The 24,837-nt window shown below is 39.7% G+C and overlaps 1 protein-coding gene across 2 annotated transcripts in view; it reads left to right on the top strand.

Moving 5' to 3' along the window:
* The window catches only part of TRPM3 (transient receptor potential cation channel subfamily M member 3), a 514,687-nt gene that overhangs the window by 305,321 nt on the left and 184,529 nt on the right, over positions 1 to 24,837 (top strand). For both annotated transcript variants that reach the window (XM_075597955.1, XM_075597963.1), the window contains exons 5-6: positions 3,990 to 4,114; positions 13,227 to 13,398. In XM_075597955.1, the coding sequence (XP_075454070.1) occupies positions 3,990 to 4,114; positions 13,227 to 13,398 (297 nt within the window). The remainder of the gene's footprint in view (positions 1 to 3,989; positions 4,115 to 13,226; positions 13,399 to 24,837) is intronic.

Here is a 24,837-nt window from a genome sequence, read left to right as displayed (position 1 = left end):
TTTTATTTGGATCTTTTTGGGGGTAATCAGCATGATATGATTCAGAACAAAAGAGAAATGTGACAATTACAAAGAAATGATGCCGTGCTTACACTGGGAAATGATATGTAATGAGCAAAAATATATATATTTCAAGTTGCTGTGGCCGGATAAAATCTTGTGGCCCGTGTAGTTTGGAGACCCCTGATGTTATGTATCAGTAACACTATGTAACTTTCAATACCTTTATAGTGTATGCTCTTAGGGAAAGGAAATTGGCTAAACATTTATGGAAAGGGTTCACTGTCACATATAAACTCACATCACATTCACTGCACCATCGCAGTTTCATGTATATATGTATGTATATCTTTATTTATATAGCGCCAAAAATGTACTCATTGCTTCACAAAGGATACGGTACAGGGAACTATAAAAATGCAGTAAGCGCAGCAAAATCAGACAATAGGAAAGGAAATCCATGCCCCGAAGAGCTTACAATCTAAGTGGTATGATGGGAGACTTACAGAGACAGCAGGTGAGGGAATAAGTGCTGTAGATGGCAGTGCTTGGCCACAATCGGTGGTAGGAGTGACTGTGGGTGTAGGACAATAGTCATGAGTGCAGGCTATTGGGATGATTGATTTGTGAGGCGAGTTTAAAGGTTAGTCAGTATTAAATCAGAAGGTTAACACCATTTTCAGGGGAAGAGGTGACAGGGAGGTGTGGGTGAGAGCAGGTGTCTTTATGTTGGGTTCAGGATTAGGAGAGATCACCAGCAGCAGGAAGGAGTAGATAGAGGGTGTGAATAGAGGACTTGTGGGGGGGCTTTTTATTGAGGGGTAAATAAGTTGTTGGGAGGGAGGTGTAGAAATAAGGTGTAGAAATAATGGTGCAGCGTTTGGATACATGTATAGGTGGAGAGGAGGAGAGATGCAGAAATGTGGATAGGAAAGGAGTCGGGAAGTTGGAGAGAACAGAAATGTTCCCAAAGGAGTGTGGAAACAATAAACAGAGAAAGCAATAGGGAGGGCATAGTGAGATGCAGCAGGATAGACTTCCCAGTTATTGGAGAATAGGAAGAGTACAAATAATCACAACCTTTAGAAAGTCAAGTTCTCACAGTTGCAAAGTTGTTGTTGTAGTAGTGCAGAGTCCAGATCTTCCTCTAATCTTCATCTCCAATTTAAACTCTAAAATTAACTCTACAGACACTTTAAATGTGACACTTTGATGTTACACACAGCCATATGGCTCACTGCCAAGATAGACTCACTTAAATACTCTGAACACATGCATTTGACTAACAATTAAGGGAGGGGTTTGCCTAATGAACTCACAAAAACATACCAAATAGTTAATTAGATTTTAAATTCTGTTGCAATTGATAGTAGAATTCAGCTCACAGAAACATACCAAATAGTATAGTTTAATTACTGATTTCCTCATTCTGCTACTCTTCTCAAAAGTTGCCTTGTACTGCTAATTATACCGCTCTACCTGGCAAATGTTTTTCCAGAGAAAATTAACATTGACTTATCATTTACACATAATCACTTAATTACTTAATTGAGTGACTGACTGACTTTGTGGGCAAGCTGCATGGCTGCCTAATTTGGTTTGACACCAGGAGTACAAAAGGGTAGGGAGGGTTGTGCTGTGTGGAGCAGCAATAGTGAGGTCAGGCTAATCCGAGGTGCCCTGCCATGGCATTCATTGGAAACTGCCAATTCTTCATTCGCTTTAGCACAGTTGCACTACTGCTGCTATCAGTCACAATACCTTCTTTAGAAGAGCTACTTGCCCACATGTTTTAACTTGTACAATTGTCACCCTGCACCACGGACCAGGTGATTCCTGAAGTCAATATCTCACACTAGATGCCTACACATCAATGTAGTATGCGCCAAATTATACAGGAGTGCACAGTAAAAGCAATTATACGCTGTCATGCGTCTGATCTATAACATAAAGAGAAAGCAACAATAAAGTGTGTTTCAACAGTGAGAGAAAACATACACATAAACAACCTTCAGAAAAGAGGAAAAAGGTAGGTTTAATGGTACATACGTGTGATAAGGCAGACCCCACCAAAGCTTACGCCAGGATTCAGTGAACGCCGATGCAGGGTAGTGTTAACTGCCATTGATATGAGTGGAAGTTCACCCTAAATCAAGTGCAATACTCTGCATCAACACTTGGTGAATTTTCCCTATGGACTCAAGAAAAAGAAGTCTACCTATAGGTACTACACCAACATGTAAATAACACACAAGAAACGACATGTCATATATCCTGGTTGTATAAATGCTTTATTAGATCAAGCTGCAAAGTTTTGTGTCCAGCATGAGCCCTGATCCAGCAAAACGTTAATGCAACAGGAATATATATACGTGACATGTACAGTATACTCTTCTATGAGTGATACCCATGTTTTTGTGCTACAACAGTAAAATGGTCACATAAAAAACATACGGTAAGTATATGCAGGGTAACAAAACAGCAAAGCTTCAATGTGTGAAAACAACAAGGTGTATTCTATTGATAGACAGTGTTTCGGTCCCACCCATCGACCTTCTGCTGAGCTCCTCACTACCTCACCCTTTCTATCCACCTTTAAGACCCATCTTAAAACACACCTCCTTAACGAAGCACATGAGCTGGCTGATACTTTATACCTCATACATAAACCTTGGCCCCTTGCAGACGCACTTATGAGAACACCATCCTACTGTCTCTGTACGCTCTTCCTACTTACCAATTAGATTGTAAGCTCTTTAGGGGAGCGACTCATTTTCCTAAATGTCTCTTATGTCTGAAAGCATTTCTTCCCATTATGTGTTATTTGTATTATTTGTTATTTTTATGATTATTATGTGTATTACTGCTGTGAAGCGCTATGTACATTAATGGCACTATAAAAATAAAGATATACATACATACATACATTCATACATACAGGTGTGCCCAACATTCACAAAACAGCTGTGAAAACCAAGAGAAATCATTCTCACTTCTATGAAAATCTGCAAATAATAAAAGCATTAAAAAATGTGTTACATTTTAATTAGAAAAGGCTACTTCAGTATTAGGTGATACCTTTTTTATTGGGACTAACAATAGATATTATAAGACAAGCTTTCGAGAGTTCTTTCTCTACCTCAGGTCAGCAATACGGATTTACAAAAGATTCCACGAGTTTAACACAGATATAAAAAAGCAAGATAACTCTCTAAGGCCAGAGATGTGGAGAATTAATGGCAAAGAGAATGGTTCTGTTTGCAATGAATTCTCCACATCTCCTGTCTTAGATTGTTATCTGTTTTTTTTACACCTGTGTTAAGCTCATGGAATCCTTTGTAAATCAGTATTACTGGCCTGAGGAAGAGAGAGAACTCTTGAAAGCTTGTCTTATAATATCTATTGTTAGTTCAAAAAAAAAAAAAAAGGTATCACTGGACTAACACTGCTATTTTTAGTTAATTAGTTGAAAAAAAAACAAATTATGTACAACAAATTTGAACCGAACTTGGGTTCTACTGATTGTACTCCTGAGAATACTGAAGAATTGGCCTATCATATTTTTTTTTTCACATGCTGAAGAAGTACCACCATTTTGTCTCTATTTACACTGAGCACAAAACAACCTGTGCACCCATTACTCCATAATTGTTTTTCTTAATTGCTGTTATTCCTCTCAACTCCTAAAAACGTCTACAGCATTTGAAATCTCCTCACTCATGCGTGAACACTAAGCCACACACAGCACTTGTATTGCATCCTCCTCTCATCAGTCACAATGCTATAGACTGTAAACATTTCCAGAAAATACCTTTTCACCTACAGTACCTATTTAGTCTCTTCTCGTCTTATGATGGTTCACTTTAGTTAATAAAATCTCCACCAGAGCGCACTGTTATAGCGGCTACAAATATGACATTTTATAGAGGAACGGCTTTCTAAATAGCGACCTCTAATAGTAATGCTTTGTTTATTGTGCACTCTTTTAGGGGTCATTCGACATGTCGGAGATGCTTTAAAAGACCATGCGTCAAAGTCAAGAGGGAAGATCTGCACCATTGGTATCGCGCCTTGGGGAATAGTAGAAAATCAAGAGGATCTGATCGGTAAAGATGTAAGTTATCTGTTAATTACAGGGCTGTATTATTGCCCAAGTTCACTTTCAAAAATTATTGGCTTTTCATATCACAAGAATGTTATTCATATGTAGCAACTATGGGATTGGCACCAATATAGGCAAAATAGCCCAGGCTATCAGTACTACAGTAGATATCAGTATAGACTGTAAATGTGTGTATCTTTGTAAATGTGTGTGTGCATGTGTATATCATTGTACAGTATATACCATTGTGTCTGTGTTTCGACAATGTATAACAGAGCCTCTGTATGTTGTCTGCTTGCAGTGTGTGTGTGTGTGTGTGTGTGTGTGTGTGTGTGTGTGTGTGTGTGTGTGTGTGTGTGTGTGTGTGTGTGTGTGTGTGTGTGTGTGTGTGTGTGTGTGTGTGTGTGTGTGTGTGTGTGAAAATAAAAAAAAGTCTTCCTACAATCATACATTTAGAGAAATAATAAACTGAGATACCAGGTGATATTTACAGAAATCAATGCAAAGAACAACATAGGGAATAGAGATAGGACCTGCACATCCCAACCCCCCAAAAACAGTATACTGTAAACAGGTATCACAAACATAAATATTAAAACAAAGAATAAACAAAACAAATCAGCTACAATGACACCCAGAATCATAAATAACTTTAATGGCCCCAAAGGAAAGAGTGAAAAGGAGAAGGGAAGTACAGTAGCGCCAACCAATATACCAGGACCTAACGTAGTATATAACAATAAATACAAATACAATATTAAAGATATACAAATGGACTTAAAGTCCCACTGCTAGAGTCTAAGGAGGTCACTCCAGTCCCTTCAGAAACAGCTTGTAGAAAAAAGGAAAAGTCCTCCAGCACGGAGACTCAAGTTGTCATCCCAGGCGTGTAAGATGGGGAAAAAACAAAACTAAAACTCAATGGTATAATAAAGGTATGACCAGGTGTATACCATACACTAAGTTTAAAAATCACACACTTACATGTGACTAGATCTTACTGGCGTACAGCAGTATATACACTTCACATCAACCAGTAAGAATATCTTGAAAACACGTAGAGGAAAAAAAAGGACATGGCATAATACAATGTAATAACAATAGATATTTAATTATCTATTGTTATTACATTTTATTATGCCATGTCCTTTTTTTTTCTCTACTTGTTTTCAAGATATTCTTTCTAGTTGATGTATACACTGCTGTACCCCAGTAGGATCTTGTCACATGTAAGTGTGTGCTTTTTAAACTTAGTGTATGGTATACATCTGGTCATGCCTTTATTATACCATTGAGTTTTTGTTTTGTTTTCTTTTTTCCCCATATTACACGCCTGGGATGACAACTTGAGTCTACGCGCTGGAGGACTTTTCCTTTTTTCCCCCAAGGAAAGCGTGTCACAAGTTGCACTGAGTTATAATATATGTATAAAAGTCTGTTGCATGCCACCATTGTATATTGAGTAGAGACAGGTAAACAAGAGAGGTTACCACATTTCATGGACAATGCATGCTGTATCGTGTGGATGGGGAAACAAGCACGGTATTCTGTCTGCAGCTTTGCATTCTCTCCTCCAGTAGCAACACTGTTGTAATATGAATGATCACTGTGGGATAGTTGAAGAGAAATGTTGTATCCTGTCTCAGTGTTCCCCTTGTTCGCAACATGTGAAAGAATAGCAGCTGCAATGGGAATTTAGTTTGAGTTGAAATTGTTATTTCCTCTTTGCCCTCCATGTTAAGCAGAAATGAATGGGATAAGTCTTCCCACACAGGAGCTGTGCAGAACAGGTAAAAGAGTGCGTGCTCCACCTCCTATACAGGGCTTCCTCTTCCTCTCTGCTGGCGTCTTGTTTACCTTAACAATACAAAAAAGAAACTGTAGCACTCAAATGTGAAAGAGATCAAACACAACAAATCGTGATGTCACAAAATGTAACTGTGTAATATATGAGAAAGATAGACACAGCGACACAGAGAAACGCGTTTCGGGATAACCTTCCCGAGGTGAAGAGAAAGACAAAGAACAATAAAAGAACAAATCCAATACACACCCTCACCCCAGCAATGATGTCCCTCCCAGTGCTGAAAACAAGCGCCAGAAAGCAATGTCTTCTCGAGATCATAGACTCATTAGCATATTCATGACATCAGTGCAACAGTAAATGCAGCATATAGTGTACATCATATACTGTATGCATCAGCTGAATGCACTTTCTCAGTTCAATACTGAAATTGTTTCCCAGAGTTCAAAGTCTCCAAGCACAAGGCAGGCGCTGGAGGGGGAGATCCCTATTTACTGTAACCAAAAAACAAGCGAAAAGGAACACTAAAGTGTTTAAAAACAATATTACAAATAACTGATGCTAGTAAGCGATATCCAAAACCCATAATATCGCTACCTTCCTATTAGAACACTAGACAAATCGCCAGCACTGACTGCTGCAGGACGGCAGGAAATCATACACCTACCCACCATTTGGCTACTTACTAACAGAGCTGGTTGAAATAGTCCCACTTGGTTAGATCGATTAGTTATCAGTTGTCAGTGTTTACAATTGTGAGGGGGTTTAGAAAGGGGCATTTGATATATTCCTGGGGAATTCAAGCTCATTTAATCCCCCCGTCCTTAACAACTCTGAGAAGCTCCATGGATATGGTACCGTTTGACATCTCCAGATTTTAATGGGGGAATAAGATAAGGATTAACCTCTCAAAGACAAACTGTAGGGCCATAGGAGCTTTATTACAAAAATGAAGAGATTATTAAGTGCTGATAAAGGTGGGGCAGTGGTTATTTGGGGGTAAGACCAAGTATATTAAAGACAAAAGGGAGGCAGAGACTGTTCAGGACCCTGAACTCTTAAATCAATTATGTGTCTTAATGATAATAATTAAATATTGGTTAATTGTACCTCAAATCCACCTGTGCCCAAGGAGAAGGTGCAGTCTCTGTATTGTATGACAAACTAAATTACAAAGGACGAAGAAACAGATACCCACTAAATAAAACTGCACTCGCCTGAAATGAGGATTTAAATAAATGCAACCTAATATATACCTTTTATTGGATCCACTAAAATACTCTAAGTGGAGCACTGTAATTCAAACTTAACTATGAATTAAAACCAATGAATGGGGGGAGGGTATGGTGATTGTATACACAGAGGAGAGAACAACCAGCTTAATGCAGTGCCATTGATGTCAAACAAACAGTCTTGAGTTTGCTAATTGCATTATTGCCATACTGGCCCTGAACGATATATCACCTCATACAAGTGATATGCCCCGGGACGGAGTGCCAGCTGATGCCCTGCTAAAGTGTCTAATAATAAAAGACACTGCTTGCAAATAAGCTATTGTAATAAGCTTCCTTGTAGTGCCGTACAGAGCAGGAGCTCTCTCATGCAGCTTCCAGACGACCTCAACTGCCAATCAGGTAAATAGGCTAATCTGTAGAGTGACATGCAGTGTCTCACCAGCCATCCATATCCAGGAATAAGCATGGAATGCTCATCACAAGCCACAGCAGAATAGCATTTAAAGAGCAAGCCCAGCTTAGCAGATACCCTTGCAATTTTGAAAGAACAAAATTACTCTTGCTAATGGGTCAAACCCTTATGAGAGGTGCTCTAGTCATGTGGCCTGCTACCTGCCCCTTTCTACTTGGAATATTGTATTGTATGTATTGTATGTCTTTATTTATATAGTGCCAAAAGTGTACTCAGCGCTTCACAAAGAATACTGTATAGGGAATTATAATTATCCAATAAGTGCAGCAAAATCAGACAATAGGAAAGGAAATCCCTGCCCCGAAGAGCTTACAAGCTAAGAGGTTTAATGGGAAACTTACAGAGACAGTAGGGGAGGGAATAAGTGCTGTAGATGTCAGTGCTCTGGTCACAATGGGTGGTAGGAATGACTGAGTATGTTCAATAAAGCAGCAACTTCCCCACAGCAATATATAAGGCAAAGATCAATCACATGACTGTAACTGACCTATCTAAAGCCACTGATATCACAGTACATACAGTAGGAATCGGTATATTCAACAAGCCTAAAAATAATAAGGAACAGAAATAGACATACCGTACACCACACAAAGAAAGAAAAAAGCAATATTTACAAAAAGGAGAAGAATTGAAGCTGCTCATTGAATCTGTTGGGTAGTGGTTTAAGTGATCCACTTAGGCTGTGCTTATAGTGCCAGCGCCGGCGATGCGATATCGCGACAAAACAAATGTATTGCCGCCGTCACGTGCGCTTATAGTAGAAGCGACGCGACGGACTGGTCGCGATCGCTGGAAGTCAATTTGATTTTTACAGCTACCGCAGTGTGACATCGCTGTCGCTGTCACGTCACTGTCGCTGTCACGTCACCGTCGCTGTCATGTCACCGTCGATGTCACGTCGCTGTCGCCAGCGACAGCACTATAAGCTCAGCCTTAGCCTCCAATTGGAGTCATTTCATTGAATGGTTGCCCTCCCCTAATGGTTGAGTGTATCCTGTCAATTCACAACAATTTAAATTCCTTTAACATTGTAATTAAAATATTTACCGATATATGTGAGCATATACCTACCGATGCAGCGGCCGTTATTCAAACAAATCACGGCGCCGTTTTTGTGTGCGCTGCTGTACTCCACGTGGCATTAACGCCGCCAATCGCCCCAGGCACACGTATTTATCGCGGTTGCTTTGTTTGCATTTCATGGATTTTGTGGAATTAAATGCAATGAAATTAATGAATTCTAATGTGCACAGTACTGTGCTACTGTGTCAATTTCAGATGTTTATAAGCCAGAACATTAAAATGCCATTTTCTGCACTCGTCTGCACTCGCGTCTTAAGGCGGTACGGTTGAAAGACATCCCGCGCCATGACATGGGTATTCCGAGGTATACAGGCATACCCCGCATTAACGTATGCAATGGGACCGGAGCATGTATGTAAAGCGAAAATGTACTTAAAGTGAAGCACTACCTTTTCCCACTTATCGATGCATGTACTGTGCTGCAATCGTCCTATACGGGCATAACTGATGTAAATAACGCATGTGTAACAGGCTCTATAGTCTCCCCGCTTGCGCACAGCTTCGGTACAGGTAGGGAGCCGGTATTGCTGTTCAGGACGTGTTTGCAGGCGCATGCGTGAGCTGCTGTTTGCCTATTGAGCGAGATGTACTTACTCGCGAGTGTACTTAAAGTGAGTGTCCTTAAACCGGGGTATGCCTGTACACTGCGTGATTTGTTTCAATATGGCCGCTGCATCTGTATTCTGTATGTCACTCAGATGTTACAAAATTCAGATTCTAAGGGGGTAATTCTATATACTCCAAAGTGTCCAATCGGGCCATTTTCATGCAATAGAAGCCTTTTAGACCGAAAATAGCCCGAAACAGTCACTATCCAACTATTTAAAGTTGCATGTAGTATTTAAAAAATCAGGCTTACAAAGTTAGTAGTATATAAAAAATGTACCATCTGTGTATCTTTTTATGTCAGTGTGCAATTTGTGTATATCATTGTGTATGTCAGTGTGTATGTTTATACTGTGTATATCAGTGCCTTTGTGTATGTATTTGTGTCTTCATCTAGTGTTTTAATGTGTGTATACTGTATGTGCATCAACATATATGTATGTCAATGTGAGTTAGTGAATTTGTGTAGTGTGGTTAAAGAGCATCAGGTCTTAAAGGATCAACGCTATGAGTAACAAATAACACAATTAACCTCTTCATTGGCAGAGGAACCAGAAATGTTATGTTGCTAATTCAGGGTTAAATGTTGTGCTTACAAAATATTTAGTCCTGCCTGAATCCCCTGGCAATATAGTGATGGAAGCACGGTATCATTTTAATACAACAATCAAGAACAGGAAAATTCTGGGCCTTGCCCAGAATTCATTGACATGACAATTAATGAACGTTTTTATTTGGGATTTGTTACTACGATAAGTAATCCTTTTATTGGGGTTTGCAAAAACATTTGGGGTGTCACGTATAAAGGTGTTCTCTGTATTCAAATTAAACAGACTGTGTGACAGGTAGGTGGACAGTGATTTAGCTTTTTTGAACACAAGTCTTGGACCCATGTTGCTTCTTCATATCTCTTCAGTCACGCCTCGCAACTCATATCGGTTGTGCAACGCCACCTTTTATCCTTTTTCTGCTTTATTATTCTGAATATGGCATTGTGGAAAGCATGGAATTGTGATACATTGCAATGTTAAGTTCATGGTACTGTTAATTTGAAAGGTTTCTAGAAAGGGTTAATATGTGACTGATTCATATTGGAGTAAAGAGTAGAATTGCTGCTGTAGATCAGATATAATGTAATGTATTTAATTTTTTTTTACTGGTACAGTATATAGTGTAGATTGCAAAAGGTAACTTGTTTTCACCAGGGATCAAGATCAATCCCTTTTTTAACAAGCTTTTCTTCTCACTGTAGAGACAATTTGAATTTCTGCAGCTGTGCTTTTTTTGCTCAGAACAGTCTACTGATTATGAGTTTACCTACTTTTGTAGGTGCTTATCTTCATTTTCGTGTATTCAAAATCCCTATTCATGGTTTCTTGCAGCCAGATTTGAAAGAATAAAGATATTTTAGCAAAAGCACTTTTTGTATACGATGACCATATTTAGCAAACCTAGGCTTTTTCACGCAAGCTGTTGATTAACTTCCCCAGTGACACTGTTAAATAAATTCTGTCTCAAGCCGAAAATATTTGTGCCATTAGTGTAAATGATTTTAAAATTGTGAGTATGTTCTGGCATTATATGCAAGACACAAGTCCCTTGTGCTCAGGGGATAACATACTTAAATCCTAGCAGATTTAAGAAATTAAAAACATTGTTGATTGGAAATGCTAATGTTGACACGTTGCATTATACCATTGTGCCAAATAATAACTGCCCATACTGTATACTGTATTTTTTTATTTATTTATTTATAAAAATGTTTTCCCAGGAAGTAATACATTGAGAGTTACCTCTCGTTTTCAAGTATGTCGTGGGCACAGAGTTATAAAAAATACATGGTTACATTAAAAGAACTGGGTTATACAGTGAATTCACAGACATTTCATGCACCAATAGAGTTGGAAAATTGGGTACAAGGGATAAAGAGCTTGTGAGTTTCAGATTGAAATAGAGCAGCTTTAACATCACCGAACGGCAGCAAACAGCTCACACCCTTTGGCTGTGCCCAAGGCTGTCCGCCTTTGGGGCAACGCAGATGTACACTGGGGTGGTTGAGACTGAATCTGCTGCAGTTGTGAACAAAAAGATATTTGTGTCCTCTTGGCTCATTAACATTCCAGTGGTGGGGGTTGACGTTCCACAAAGTACAAGCACATGTTAACCCTTAGCATGCTGGTCCTGTGCAGAGGGGAGCAAAACCTCAGTATCTCACAAAACCTAGTCCCAAATTACTTATTCCCAGTATTTTGAAGTAAAGACCTTTCCTACCTTGACGCTACGACACATATAAACATGAACTCAATGGGGATTTTTGTCTGAAAATGGCTCTAACAGCTGCTTCTGAGTATATACAATTTATCCCGTAGGGGTTATTCCTTAAACTGCAATTGAAATTAATTGGAATTTCCATGCAAAAGTACCCGATCAGCACTGTGACAGTTTAATGAGTAACTCCTACAGCAGGTCATTTACTCTCTTTGCAAAGTTAATGGCAATCAAATATTTATGATGATGCATAGCTCAATCAATGTTATATGTTCAATATATCCTTGAAAAACACAGTGGTTAACTGTATACAGTTCTTACTCAGAATATAAATTAATGTGTATAACTTATACATGTAAAACTGCATTAATAAGGGAAAGTACTTTCCCCCTAAGATTAGTACTTAAAGGACAGGGATAATGCACGATGTTAGTAACCTAGTTAATAGCTTTTATATCAGACAACACTGTACGGTATGAACCAAAACCGTAAAATGTATCATAATGATAACAAAATATATACTAGACTGGGAAATTGTTCAATATAAAAATATATGTTGGGATTGGGAATACATTCATAATCACCACTTGAAATAATTCCAGGAGGGAAATATCTTGTAGTAGTTTTATGTATTATCGCTCAATTAAACATGAGTCACACTTTTTGTGTGAAAAGGAGATAAAAAGACTGAATGGATAGTTATCGAGCTCACTGGTACATTGTACTGAAAGCTGCTATTAATTAGTGGAGTAGACAGGGAATGCACTCTAAAGGAAGGTTCTTACCACCGCACAGACCTTATTCATCTAAGTTCAGGACAAGGAAATAAAACATTACTATTAGAATACCTTAAACTGGCTGTGTATAGTATATACAGAGAAGAGCAGATGAGGGCAAACCAGCTCCGCGATGTCACGCCCACGCCCCCCGACACGCCTCCCCGCCGCGTCTACCCAGGCCACAAATCACTGCAGGTAAAAGCGCGCGCCATGACACGCACAATGCAGCACGCTCTCACACCATTGACGCGGCCTTATGAGACCCTTCTAGAATATACATTTACATTTTCCATATTCTAGAGCAGCCAACTAAACTGGAATTCTTGACAAATGAAGATGTAGCTTTGTCTTTCGTATTAGCTGAAGAAATAAGAAAAGTTTGCAGGGCGCCCACAATACAGAATGCCTGACCTGTTCTATCAAACTAGTGCTGATTATACTAAGATTTCAATTTGTTTCTATGGCTACGGCCCCGCTGCCTGCGCTGCATGCGTGCAGCCAAGTTCCCCGGTCTGCAGTGAGCTGCAGGGGGAAAGATAGGGGGGCGTGAGGGGGGAGTGATGGGGGCGCAGCCACGACATCACCTGGCAGGTTCGCCCTCATTGGCTGATCCCCCAGGGGGCGTGGCCTAGCACTCTGTCACTACTACTAATCACAATTTTCCTGCCTGCAGGAAAAACGCACCGCGCAGTGCGGCGGCCGCCCCTCGCAGCGAGCCCGGTCCCATTGAAGGCCGGCTCTTGTCCCCACAGTGCCCGCCATAGCGAACGCTGCAGTAGCCAGCAGGGACCAAGCCTCGGTGTTGTAGAAGTAGTCATCTGAATGTTACTGTAATGATGCATTGCTCTGTCTTGTCTCTCCCGCCTCATTCTTAAAGGTGGTTCGTCCGTACCAAACCATGTCCAACCCCATGAGTAAACTGACGGTACTCAACAGCATGCACTCACATTTCATTCTGGCGGACAATGGAACCACTGGTAAATATGGAGCAGAAGTCAAACTACGGCGGCAGCTGGAGAAGCACATTTCCCTTCAGAAAATTAATACAAGTAAGTGGTCTACTATTTTATCCTGTGTGGTACTTTGTAATGTGCTTTGTGTTTCTTCTGCTATACAAATACTTTCTTATACTGCACAGAAGATGAATGCATATCATTAAACATCTGTTCTACTGTGTGAATGCTCCGGCCAGTAATTCATCTGGACAAGGGCATGTAATAAAAAAAAAATAGTAATATAGAGGTCTAGTTAAACTATCTCTCAGCTGTGTTATGCTAGCCTTGTTTTTTGACATGGTTGATGCATCTTCATTATGGGTTACGTTTATGTTCCTTTGCAAAGTATTATAAAAGAAGATGTTGGAAAATATTGGAAATGTATCTTTTTGACAGATACAATACACATTAGTGTATCATGTTCTTCTAGTATGAGTCAAACACACATATTATTAAATGGATGAGCATTTACCCACAGCCACATTTGATCATTAGAATTCTATTCTACTTCACACACGTGATATACTTTCTACTTAAAGAGTATTACAATTTAAAATGGGTGCACTGTATATGTGGTATCGTCAGCTTCCTAATGTAGTGGTACAGAGATTACTGATACTGTACTTGAATAGAGAAGATACAAAGATGAATAAACATACTTCTCCGTAATCAAAAAAAGAAAAGGAGATACAGTACAGAATAAGGGGTGCAACACTGATGCAAAAATAACACCACATTGCCTTACAAAAAAAATCCTAGTTTTTTTTCCATTGGTTTTGCACCCAATAATTTTTGCTATGTTTAAAATTTACTTTTCCTTAAAAATTATCATTAAAAACATATCAGAGTTGCTCTACCCTGTACCTCCCAGTATTCTCACTATTTTCTTGCTGAAGATAAGTAAAGACAGCACTCCCATACTACACTGTAGTATATGTACTGTACTTGTATACTGCTAAAAACTTTTACAGAGAAATTGGAGCATGGAAGGGACAGAATCCTCTCCTACTTTTCTGGAAATATGTTTAAATCATTTTTTTTTTTAAAAACTCCAGCACCCATGTAGATGATGGAAGTTTTGTTGGATTGTTTACACTTAACCCCGTGGGTGCCCCGAGACGTAGTCACTACATAATAAAGTCTGGCACTCATGGGCGGTTAATAGTAGCCCACCTTGTGTTGTGTGCAGCAGAAATATGGGGACATTAGGCTGTGAATACACATCGTAGGGCGAAAATCATCTTCATTCAGGATCCCCTTTCAAATGATCACACTGCTATTAAAACTGCAGACTTAGAAATGCATTATCATGCTGCTGACCCACATTGCTCATTCATAGAGGTACCTTTACAGATAAACAAATTCTACAAAATAATCACCAGTTTCCATTGAATTTATATTAGAGGTAAGTAAAAGACAATACTTGTGTACGAGGCCAGAGGAAATGTAATTTACTTAAAAGGAGAAAAAAAAAACGTATTTTTAAGACTATCTTATCACATTGTAACTGGAACCCAGTTATAATAAAGCTTTATTAAATTGATTCAATAAGAATACATATATCTGATATGCACTGTAAACCAAAAATATACATCTATAGCATGTTACATTTTATAAATATGTTGACGGCTATATTCAAGTAACTTTAAAAATAATATGTGAAACTAGCTGTACCTCGCGGGACATACACCGATCTAGGAGATTAGTGTTGTACCGGGTAGTGATTTTGGAAAAAAACAGGTAACAGGTACCTGGACAAAATCAATAGTTCTACCCGGCCCGGTACCCGGTTACCCGGTTGGCACTTACCTGCCGGGTGGATGAAGACCACGGCGACATCTATGAAGAGCAGCAGAGGTCCTGTGGTGGTGGCAGCATCTGGTGTCTTCAGCCGGCGTGGGAGCTGCAGGAATCCATTACACAGCACAGCAGCAGATAGCAAGGGGAGACGGGGAACCACGTGATGTGAGCAGAATCAGGAGCGTTCCTATTCCAATAGGAACGCTCCTGATCCTGCTCCGGTCACGTGGTTCCCCGGCTCACACTGCTTACCCGCTGCTGTGCTGTGTAATGGATTCCTGCAGCTCCCACGCCGGCTGAAGACACTTCGGATGTTGCCACCACCACAGGACCTCGGCGGCTCTTCATAGATGTCTTCCATCGATGGCTGCAGTTAAGTGATTTGTTTATTTTCAGCTACCCCGACATTACCCGACGCCGGGTATCACACAATGCCGGGCCCACTTCTCAGTTGCCGGGTCCGGGTAATGTCCAGGTAGCTGAAAACATGCCAGGAAAGGCCAGGTACCGGCTAATTACGGGTACTCGATACACCACTAGTTTTCACCCCTCCTATTAATGCTTTGCTGTCACTTGTCTCCTCTTCCCCATCTTACTCTCTCCTCCCTCCTCCTCATCGAATTTATCTCCTCCTCTTGCTGTAACTGTTTTCTCCTCCTGCTCACCTTGCTGTCTCTCCTCCCCTCTCTTTGCACTCCTTCCTACCCCATGTGCAGACTCCTCTCCACTCCCTCAACCTCCAGCTGTCTCATTCTCTCCTTGTTGTCTCTCTCTGGCTCCTCTGCCTTTCTTGCTGTCGTTGTTGCACTCCCTCCTGCATTATCTGCACACTGCTTGCCATTCCCTCCTCCTCATCCATCTTCTCCTCTCCTTGTTGTCTCTGTCTCTCCTCCCCTCCTTGCTGTTTCTTTCTCTCCTCCCCTCCTTGCTGTCTCTCCTCCTTGCAATCGTTGCCTAGCAACCCTGTAACAGCTGAACCTTTGTACAGGAACATACCTAAGCCTTTTATATATATAAATATATACTTCTCCCAGTACACACACACACACACACACACACACACACACACACACACACACACGAGGACCAAACTTGATACTCCAGAGAAGAAAACTGAAAACTCTTGGTCATTGCAGGGGCCAACAGCAATAGAATACAGTTGAAGCAAAATTTGCCCTACTTCCCAGAATACCGCATACAATGAAATGTGTCCCTGAATTTGTAAAAGAAAGGCCGTCCCTCCCTGCAGAGCCAGGCACTTCATAATAATCAAGCATTGTACAGTATCAACAAGTGCTGTTAGTATCTTGTTGGGGAACTGACAGATATTTGTAACACCAGTGAGTATAGAAAATAAACTTGATTGAAGAGCTCATTGGTGGGGATGCAAAAAATGTCTGTATATGGAGTTTTAACGAGCCAGCTGCTGTCGTTTGTTGAAAACAACTGTGATTCAATAGTTCCTATGGATAGGCAAATCCCCCAAAAGCATCATATTGATCTTCATATATAAGATAATAGTACTCATGATTCTGGTGTATACTGTCCTGAGATGCGTACATCAAGCCAAGGAATGAGTAGAGGGAAATCCAAACAGAGAAAAAACGGAGCACAGCGTTTCCAAACGCTGTGCTCCATTTTTTTTCTCCGTTTTGGATTTCACTCACTTCATAATTATAGTTCCAGTTAACCTAACTTTCCTTCATCTTAAACATCACTGGCTAGTTTATTCTTATTATAACATCTCCTGGAATATTAATGTCAAATCCCCTTTTCATAGTGGGTCAGATCACTCACGTAGGGTTCAGTCTGTCAACACTGAAAAAGAAGAAATACAGCGGGAAAGGAAGTGTAAAAAAAAAAAAATATATATATATATATATATAGCCATCTTTATAGTAAAACATTTCAAATACAAAATAACTAGCGGGTGCCCCGCATATTTGGCGTGGGAAGAATGCAGGCTTTTCTCTTCATGGCCTTCAGTGACCCTTTGCAGAGTTTCGTGGAAACAGGCTGATAGTGTTGCCTTTCTGCTCTATGAGTCCAAAGATACTGTCACTGGGGCAGTAGAAGGGAAAGCAGGGTGGCCTTCGAAGTACAGTATCTGCTTCTCATATACAAACAATTTATCGAGGAAGGGGGACGGGTCATATTGCTCGATGTCAGCACGCAGAAACGTACAGTATAGTGTGTGCCTGAAGTGTCCTCCTGGACCTCTACAAGTTTTGCGGGTGGAGGGGTGCTTCATCAGGGGTTGAGTGATTAAATGCAATAAGGACCCCCATATACTTGCTCTAACAATAATCAATTAAGCATCATTATTTATAACTCCTAATATATCAGCACTTCACGTCTTAAAATGCAATGCCAGAACTCTGAAGTGCAGAATATACATTTCATAAAGGGAAATGTACATAGGAAAGTGCAAATATAAAGTGCAATAGCCTACAATACATGTATGTATATATAACTATATACAATTAATATACTTAAATTAACAGCCATACATTTTAATAAAATATCAATTGCCATATATGCCGATATAATTGATTAGTTACTTAAAGGAGCAATTCTGACTTTCTCTACCTATAAATAGGTAGCAGTGGTCTCTGGAGCGGAATCGTATTAATTTCTGCTCCGGGGACCCCCTGATCTCGGATAAACCTACTGCGGAAGGGGCCACCAGTGGGATCCCTTCCAGGGGAAGGTAAATGGTGATGTAAACCTTTGTTACATGGACCAATTACATCCTGGTATTGAAATCACCTGCATCAGATGGGCCAATAGGAACCCTTGACAGATGACTTTGCAGCTTCCTATTGGCCCATCTGATGCAGGCAATTTCAATACCAGGATGTAACTGTCGGCAGCTTCCCTGGGGAGTATCTCTGGAACCACGAGATCCCAGGAGCTTTTATTGATGTGGCTCAACTCCGGTGACGTGTGTGTGTTCCGGATGATGCTATGCTGTATGGAGCTTTAAACACTTTTTTTGTTTTATATATATATATATATATATATATATATATATATGTGTGTGCGTGTGTGCGTGTGTGTATAAAAAGGTGGCAAGAGGAACTGTGAAATAAACTCATAATTTATATAATATATTTAATAATGTATTACTAGACAAATGCCTCTGACATTTCAAATTAATTAAATAAAATTACAGATACATTTCACATAACTAGATTTAAGTATAGAAAACGAAAAATCCACAATAAATATTAATAATACAAATAATAAATCTTATATTAAAGGCATCAATTGTATAATTTCATTTAAACCCTTAGGCATCCTCGTCTAACATTCGTGAATCCAATATTGTTGTAGCCTCTGAAACACATACAGTACCAGCCGAGTTTCTACATTTAGTGCTGTAGTTTGTATAGTTTCATTTTCCTGTTGTTCCTTCTGAGCATTTTTTAATCGATAGGCATGTTTTTCCATCCTTATTTTTAATGATCACATCGTTTTCCCGATATATTGAAGCCCACAGGGTCAACTAATGGCATATACCACAAAATTGGAGTTACAGTTGAATCACAAACCTTAACCTGCTCCGGAGTTACCTTAATTATGTTTAATTTCTCTTTAGCCCTACATTGGCACGTTCTGCGATTTCCACAGATATAGTTGCCTATTATTTTTTTTAAGAGAATTACTATTTCTAGTTTCTGAGCCCAGGGCCAGCATATTTTTTTGGCTGTTTGCGCTTTATTATATTATCAGAAACATTTTATCCATTTTTTTTAAGTTTCCAATGCATATTAATAATACACTTGATTTTATCATGACATAGGTTAAAAGTTGTAATGAACATTGGCATATTTTCACTATTGGGCTTCTCTTCTTTCACTTTCGTAGTGGTTCTATTAACAAATTACATTTTATCAAGTGCGTCATATACTATTGTGGTATAATTTCCCTTTTCATAGAACCTCTATTGTGGAGTCTGAGCTTGTTTGAAAAAAAAATCATTTATTTGAGAGCTTAGTAATTTAGTTTCAACCTCAAGAATTGGCCAAATTGTATTTTGTTAAACCAATACCTCGCGTGATTATTGGTCTACAGATGCAGCCGCCAATATTGCATTTGCAGGCATATTCACACTGGTGATACTCCCTTCTCATGTGCAGGTAATTAAAAACAATAGTTACTTCTACCGCTACCGTCTTGTGTAAGCCATGCTGTGTAACTCACAAGTGAGAGTAATGATATTGTCAGGGCCGACAGGATCTGAACCCATGACCTGCCATTTAGGGCCGCAGCTATAGGAGCGAGCTAAACCAACTGCTGGATAGCATCTCTGCTGGATAGCATCTCTGCTGGATAGCTTCTCTGCTGGATCGCTTCTCTGCTGGATCGCTTCTCTGTTGGATAGCTTCTCTGCTGGATAGTATCTCTGCTGGATAGTTTCTCTGCTGGATAGTTTCTCTGCTGGATAACTTCTCTGCTGGATAGCTTCTCTGCTGGATATCTTCTCTGCTGGATAGTTTCTCTGCTGGATAGCTGCTCTGCTGGATAGCTGCTCTGCTGGATAGCTGCTCTGCTGGATAGCTGTTCTGCTGGATAGCTTCTCTGCTGGATAGTTTCTCTGCTGGATAGTTTTTCTGCTGGATAGTTTCTCTGCTGGATAGTTTCTCTGCTGGATAGCTTCTCTGTTGGATAGCTGCTTTGCTGGATAGTTTCTCTGCTGGATAGCTTCTCTGCTGGATAGCTGCTCTGCTGGATAGCTGCTCTGCTGGATAGCTGCTCTGCTGCTACATTACTGCTCACACGTCTTGCTAATCAACCTCGTGGACACCCCCCCTTGATTTCTTTATAAGCTGACCACTTCCTGGTTGCCAGATCAATGTGCTTTTGCCCTTCTATCCAGTGTTGCTATCAGAGTATATTATTTTTCATCTGACTTGCTTGAGGTCCCATCTTCTGCCTGTTTGACTATGCTTGTGACCTCTGCCTGTCCTGACTCTAGCCTGCCTTACTACATGCTTGCTTTCCGCCTACCCTAACCCAGGCCGGTTTAAACCATTTTCCAGCCTGCCGCCTGCCTGACTTTCATATCTGCCCCGTCCATTGTACTGTGTTTGTCAGTCGATCCTACCCTGCACCAACTGCGTGATGCTCAGTCTGTCGCTACGTCTACACTCATGGCCCATAAAAAAACAAGTGCGGCATCCTAGCAGACCTTAAGCCAGGAGCAGACTTCCCAGTTCAGAAGTATGTATTATATGGATGCATCAGCACTCTAGGCCTTGGAACAGTGGTGGTCCCGAAAACTTCAGAACCTCAGAGGCAATGAAACTATTATTGATTGTGTTATTGTTGTTTAAGATGGGGATTTTGCATTAATACACTAAAAAAATGAATTATCTATTTATAAATATCACTATTTTTGGTGGTTTCTTAGAATTCCCGAGCAACGCCGGGTTCTTTCAGCTAGTTAATTATATAGCAGTATGTTAATATTTAATAATCATAACATTTAATAATATTGAGTAAGACTACTGTCAATTATTTGCAAGGAGAGTTAAACGTATACACATTTTTGGCATTGGATTAATCCGTCGTCACATTTTTTAGAATACTACAGTACACATCTTTTTTTAGAATTCAACGTTGGATTCGATATAAACACGGTCTGTGGAATGGATTTCTGTTAAATCTTACGTTGGACTATTTAAAATCCAACATAGCGAGCCTTATGGACGGATTTTAAATAATCTATCATTATAAAGTTGGACCAGTCTGTCCATCTCTAATGCCAATGACAGCATTATCCTAAAATAACATGATGTTAACCATATGCTCATAAGCTCAGTTACGGACGTTATTTTTTACAAAACATGACCTGAGTGAAAAAGGAGTTCGCTCAGAGAAAATAACTTCTATGGTGAAAATCGCAGCCTTTCTGATTTCAGTCAAATCGCTTTTGTTTTGGAGGCTCATATCTCCAAAATGCATCACAAAAAGGGAAAATATCACATTGAAAAGCACAAAAAATTCAGTTAAATGGAAACATTGACAAAAATGTTTCCAAATTTATTCTTTATCTAAGAACCAGTTCATACATATTGGCCTTGGGTTTTATATATGTCTTTAACAATGGGTTTATGTGACGCCTGAGCAGGGCTGTCAAACATGTGGGTTGCGCAACCTTGTCATTTGGCCAGAAAACGGTTGTTTCTCCAGAGAGTTCTGAGTTTGAAGGGCCTGCTCCAAAGCATCTTCTCATTATTCAGTGCTCTGGGAGCTAGGGACGCATCCAGCCAATTTTTGGATCACCTTTTGCAATACTATTCCCCAGGAAATGTGGAAAAGTCCCAGAGTAACTGCATAGATTATGCTTTTGTGCTAGAGTAGCTGTGGGACTTCCCCTCTAGCGCTACAAATTGATGAGTTACATGTCAGTGCTTCAGAAAAGAGGATTAGCTACTTGCCCATGCTGAAACAATATCATGCCTATGCCACTTGTAAAGAAAAGTATCCTCATTCTGCACTATGGTTTAACACTGTTATTACAGGATATTGTTTAGAGTGTGGTCCTATAATCTGCGCCTTTCAGGTGAAGAGAAACATGCGAGTGTAAATGCACATAATGCGGTTTCATCTGAATAATTGTACGTTAATTTGAAGAAAGATTGACATTTCAAAAATGATGAAACAAAAAAAAAAGACTCAAAAAACACAACCAGTACTGTATGTGGAGGTGTCGGACATGCATTCAATCATAATGTTACAGCCAGACATCCCAATTGAGGGGCAATCCAGAAGGTAGCTCAGTATATATGTTAAGTGTGATTGCAGGAAGAGAGATGTGTGGTGTCTGTGTTTGTGTGTGTGTCCGACCGACTGACCGACCGACCAATAATGGGGGCTCAGATACCACGTTGCTCTCGATTGGGTTATTCCAGGTCCATAATTAGTTTTTTGTTCTTTAGAAGGAAAATGTACAGAATATAACTCGAGGATAGTGTTTATTAATAAAAGTGTAGGGCTGCAGTACCTATTCATGTGACCCGTGGGCTTCCCTTTGTCATCCTATGCCTGAGAATATATGAAGGAGGCTGGGAAGGCAAAGGGACGTTTAACTGTCATCACTGGCACCTTCCTCAACCATCGCTCCATCATTAAAAACATTATGTATGCAATTCATTTACTCCAGGACTCTTTTGAATTATGCATACTAATAACTGTATGTTATGCATCCATTATATGTTGACTTTCTCCCAGCCAGGAATTGATTTGCAGTGTTTTGAAGAAGGCACCTGGAGATCCCCAATATGACTGTATTTCTAGAGTTGTTGTTACACTTTGTTGTGGGGATTAAAGTGACTATAGAACTGAGTTTTTATTTTTAAGATCTCTGAGTATTAAATACATTTGCACGTGTTTGCATATATCATTTACATGTGGGCTTTGTGAAGATTTCACAATGTCCGCATTCAACGAAAAACCTGTTAAACTGGTGATGAACTGCTGCCAAGAACTCAGCAATAATAATAACATGTTCTTGTATAGTGCTGCTAGTTTTACACAGCGCTTTACAGAGACATTTTGCAGGCACTGATCCCTGCCCCGTGGAGCTTACAATCTATGTTTTTGGTGCCTGAGGCACAAGGAGATAAAGTGACTTGCCCAAGATCACAAGGAGCCAACACCAGGACTTGAACCAGGTTCCACCTGCTTCAAGCTCAGTGCCAGTCAGTGTCTTTACTCACTGAGCCACTCCCTCTCCCAATCACAGCACATTTGCTTGGAATCCTCTTACTTTCCAGAGAGGGTACATTAATGCTTTATCAATTATTACATTTGCATGATTTTTTTATTTAAAAAAATATATATTAAAAGAAATGGAAAAAAAATCACTTGTCAATGCTATACAAAAAAAAGCCAGGAAGGTTCAAAGAAATAGTCGCTAGAAGAAACCTCTCAGTGCCCGTCCCACTAGGAAGTGCCACCCATCCTCCAAAATGGTGGCATGAAAATAAAAACGGAAGACCACCGCACTGTTATATTGAAAAATAGAAGAAGAACAAAATGGACATTTATTCAGTCAGGAAACATGACGACACACAAGCAACGTTTCAATATCATCGGTTCTGGCTTCCTATTGTATGGCAAGTTGAATCCCCTTTCAAACCCAGAAGTACTGGTAGTGTCACCGGTAAGTATGTAGGGAATTGAAGGGAGCTGAAAATAGCGCTGGAGAGCCTCCTGGTTCCAATCCATTCAAAGAATAAGTAAATGAGGTTAGTTATGGTGGATTGTTCCTTTAAATATAATTTTCCATTTAAGCTAATTTTTTTGGTCATGGTGATACTTGTAACACAGGGTTTAGCAACTAAAATGATTCTTATTAAAAGCAATTTGATTTTCTTTCAATAATAAATAAGGTGGAGGGTTGTTTTTTGCATTATTAATACCCCTATTGTGCACCCGGCCCAGGAAATAATAATACATACTGTAACTCCCAGAAAATATATACATTTTTCACTCTTTTCAATATTTTCTTTGTAAACAAATGTATCTTGTTAGAGTGTTACAAATGTAAACTGTTCTACACATTACAGTGTAACGGAATAAAAAATAAAAAAAACGAGAGCAAACGGGGAATGATATTCACACAAAACAATCAATAATAACTTAAGCAAAAGGTGAATTAGCACTTGGCTGGCAGCTAATGAAAGTTGACTTAGGATTTATTGCTTCAGTCAACATTTATTCTGTAAATATTATTCATCTAAATGGGTTTATGTATAGGAGATAACAGTTTAACCTATGAGAGACAAGAGGTAGAACTGTAAGTTTAAACTTCATTAGACAGACCTTATGTTAACTTCACTGTATTATTCTCATACATGTGGCAAATATATGTAAAAATTGCTGTTCTGCAGGATCACACTGTTATTTTGGTGTTGCCTTTTTTTCTAACCTAGTGTTAATACTTAATACCACAGCGATGGTTTAAATTATATTTAATTTACTGCCTGATCTAAATGCGTTGGTCCAATGAGCAGGTGACAGAAATGAAGTCTCAAGATTAAACATGTTTTTTTTATTTGTACAGTAATCTAATGTTCCGGAATGAGTGAAATGGGGTTTGTGGAAGTATTTGATAAAGTGATGGATGGTAGTAAAGTTTAGAAACGATAGGGCTTATTCTGTAAGGTGTGAAAAATGCAGATGATGTACTATCGCAGTAAAAGCCCCATTCAAGTCACTGGGGCTTTCCTGTGATAGCACGTAATCTGTGTTTATCACACTTTACAGAATCAGGGCCTATCTGGTAGAGATGGGTGGATGTGTCAAAATTCGAGCCACAAAGTCTTCGTGGTGTTTTGACCAAAGTTTGGACAGTAACAAATTCTGGTGAGTGTTCCTGAAACTGGCGACAGTTTCCGTTGCCCTCCCTTTCTGCGATTGTCATCAAATTTACCCACATATGTTCATACTAAATTCATTTGCGACTGCTAAAACATTTGATATGCGCGTGCAGGAGCTAAACCCCTCCCACATTCCCTCTCACTGCTGTGCACCTTGTGGTTGTGAGGGAGCAAGGTGTGGGAGGGTGGCTGGGTTAGTGTGTTGTTGGTAAGTAGGCAGGTAGACACAGGAGGTGACAGCAGGGAGTGAGACAGCACAAGGGAGGGAGGGATTTCTTTTTCATTTTAGTTATGGAGAGTG

The sequence above is a fragment of the Ascaphus truei genome, chromosome 1 (assembly GCF_040206685.1).
Source record: "Ascaphus truei isolate aAscTru1 chromosome 1, aAscTru1.hap1, whole genome shotgun sequence".
Lineage (NCBI taxonomy): Eukaryota > Metazoa > Chordata > Amphibia > Anura > Ascaphidae > Ascaphus > Ascaphus truei.
Note: the sequence above shows the minus strand (reverse complement) of the source record. Positions and strands in the feature narration are given on the sequence as shown.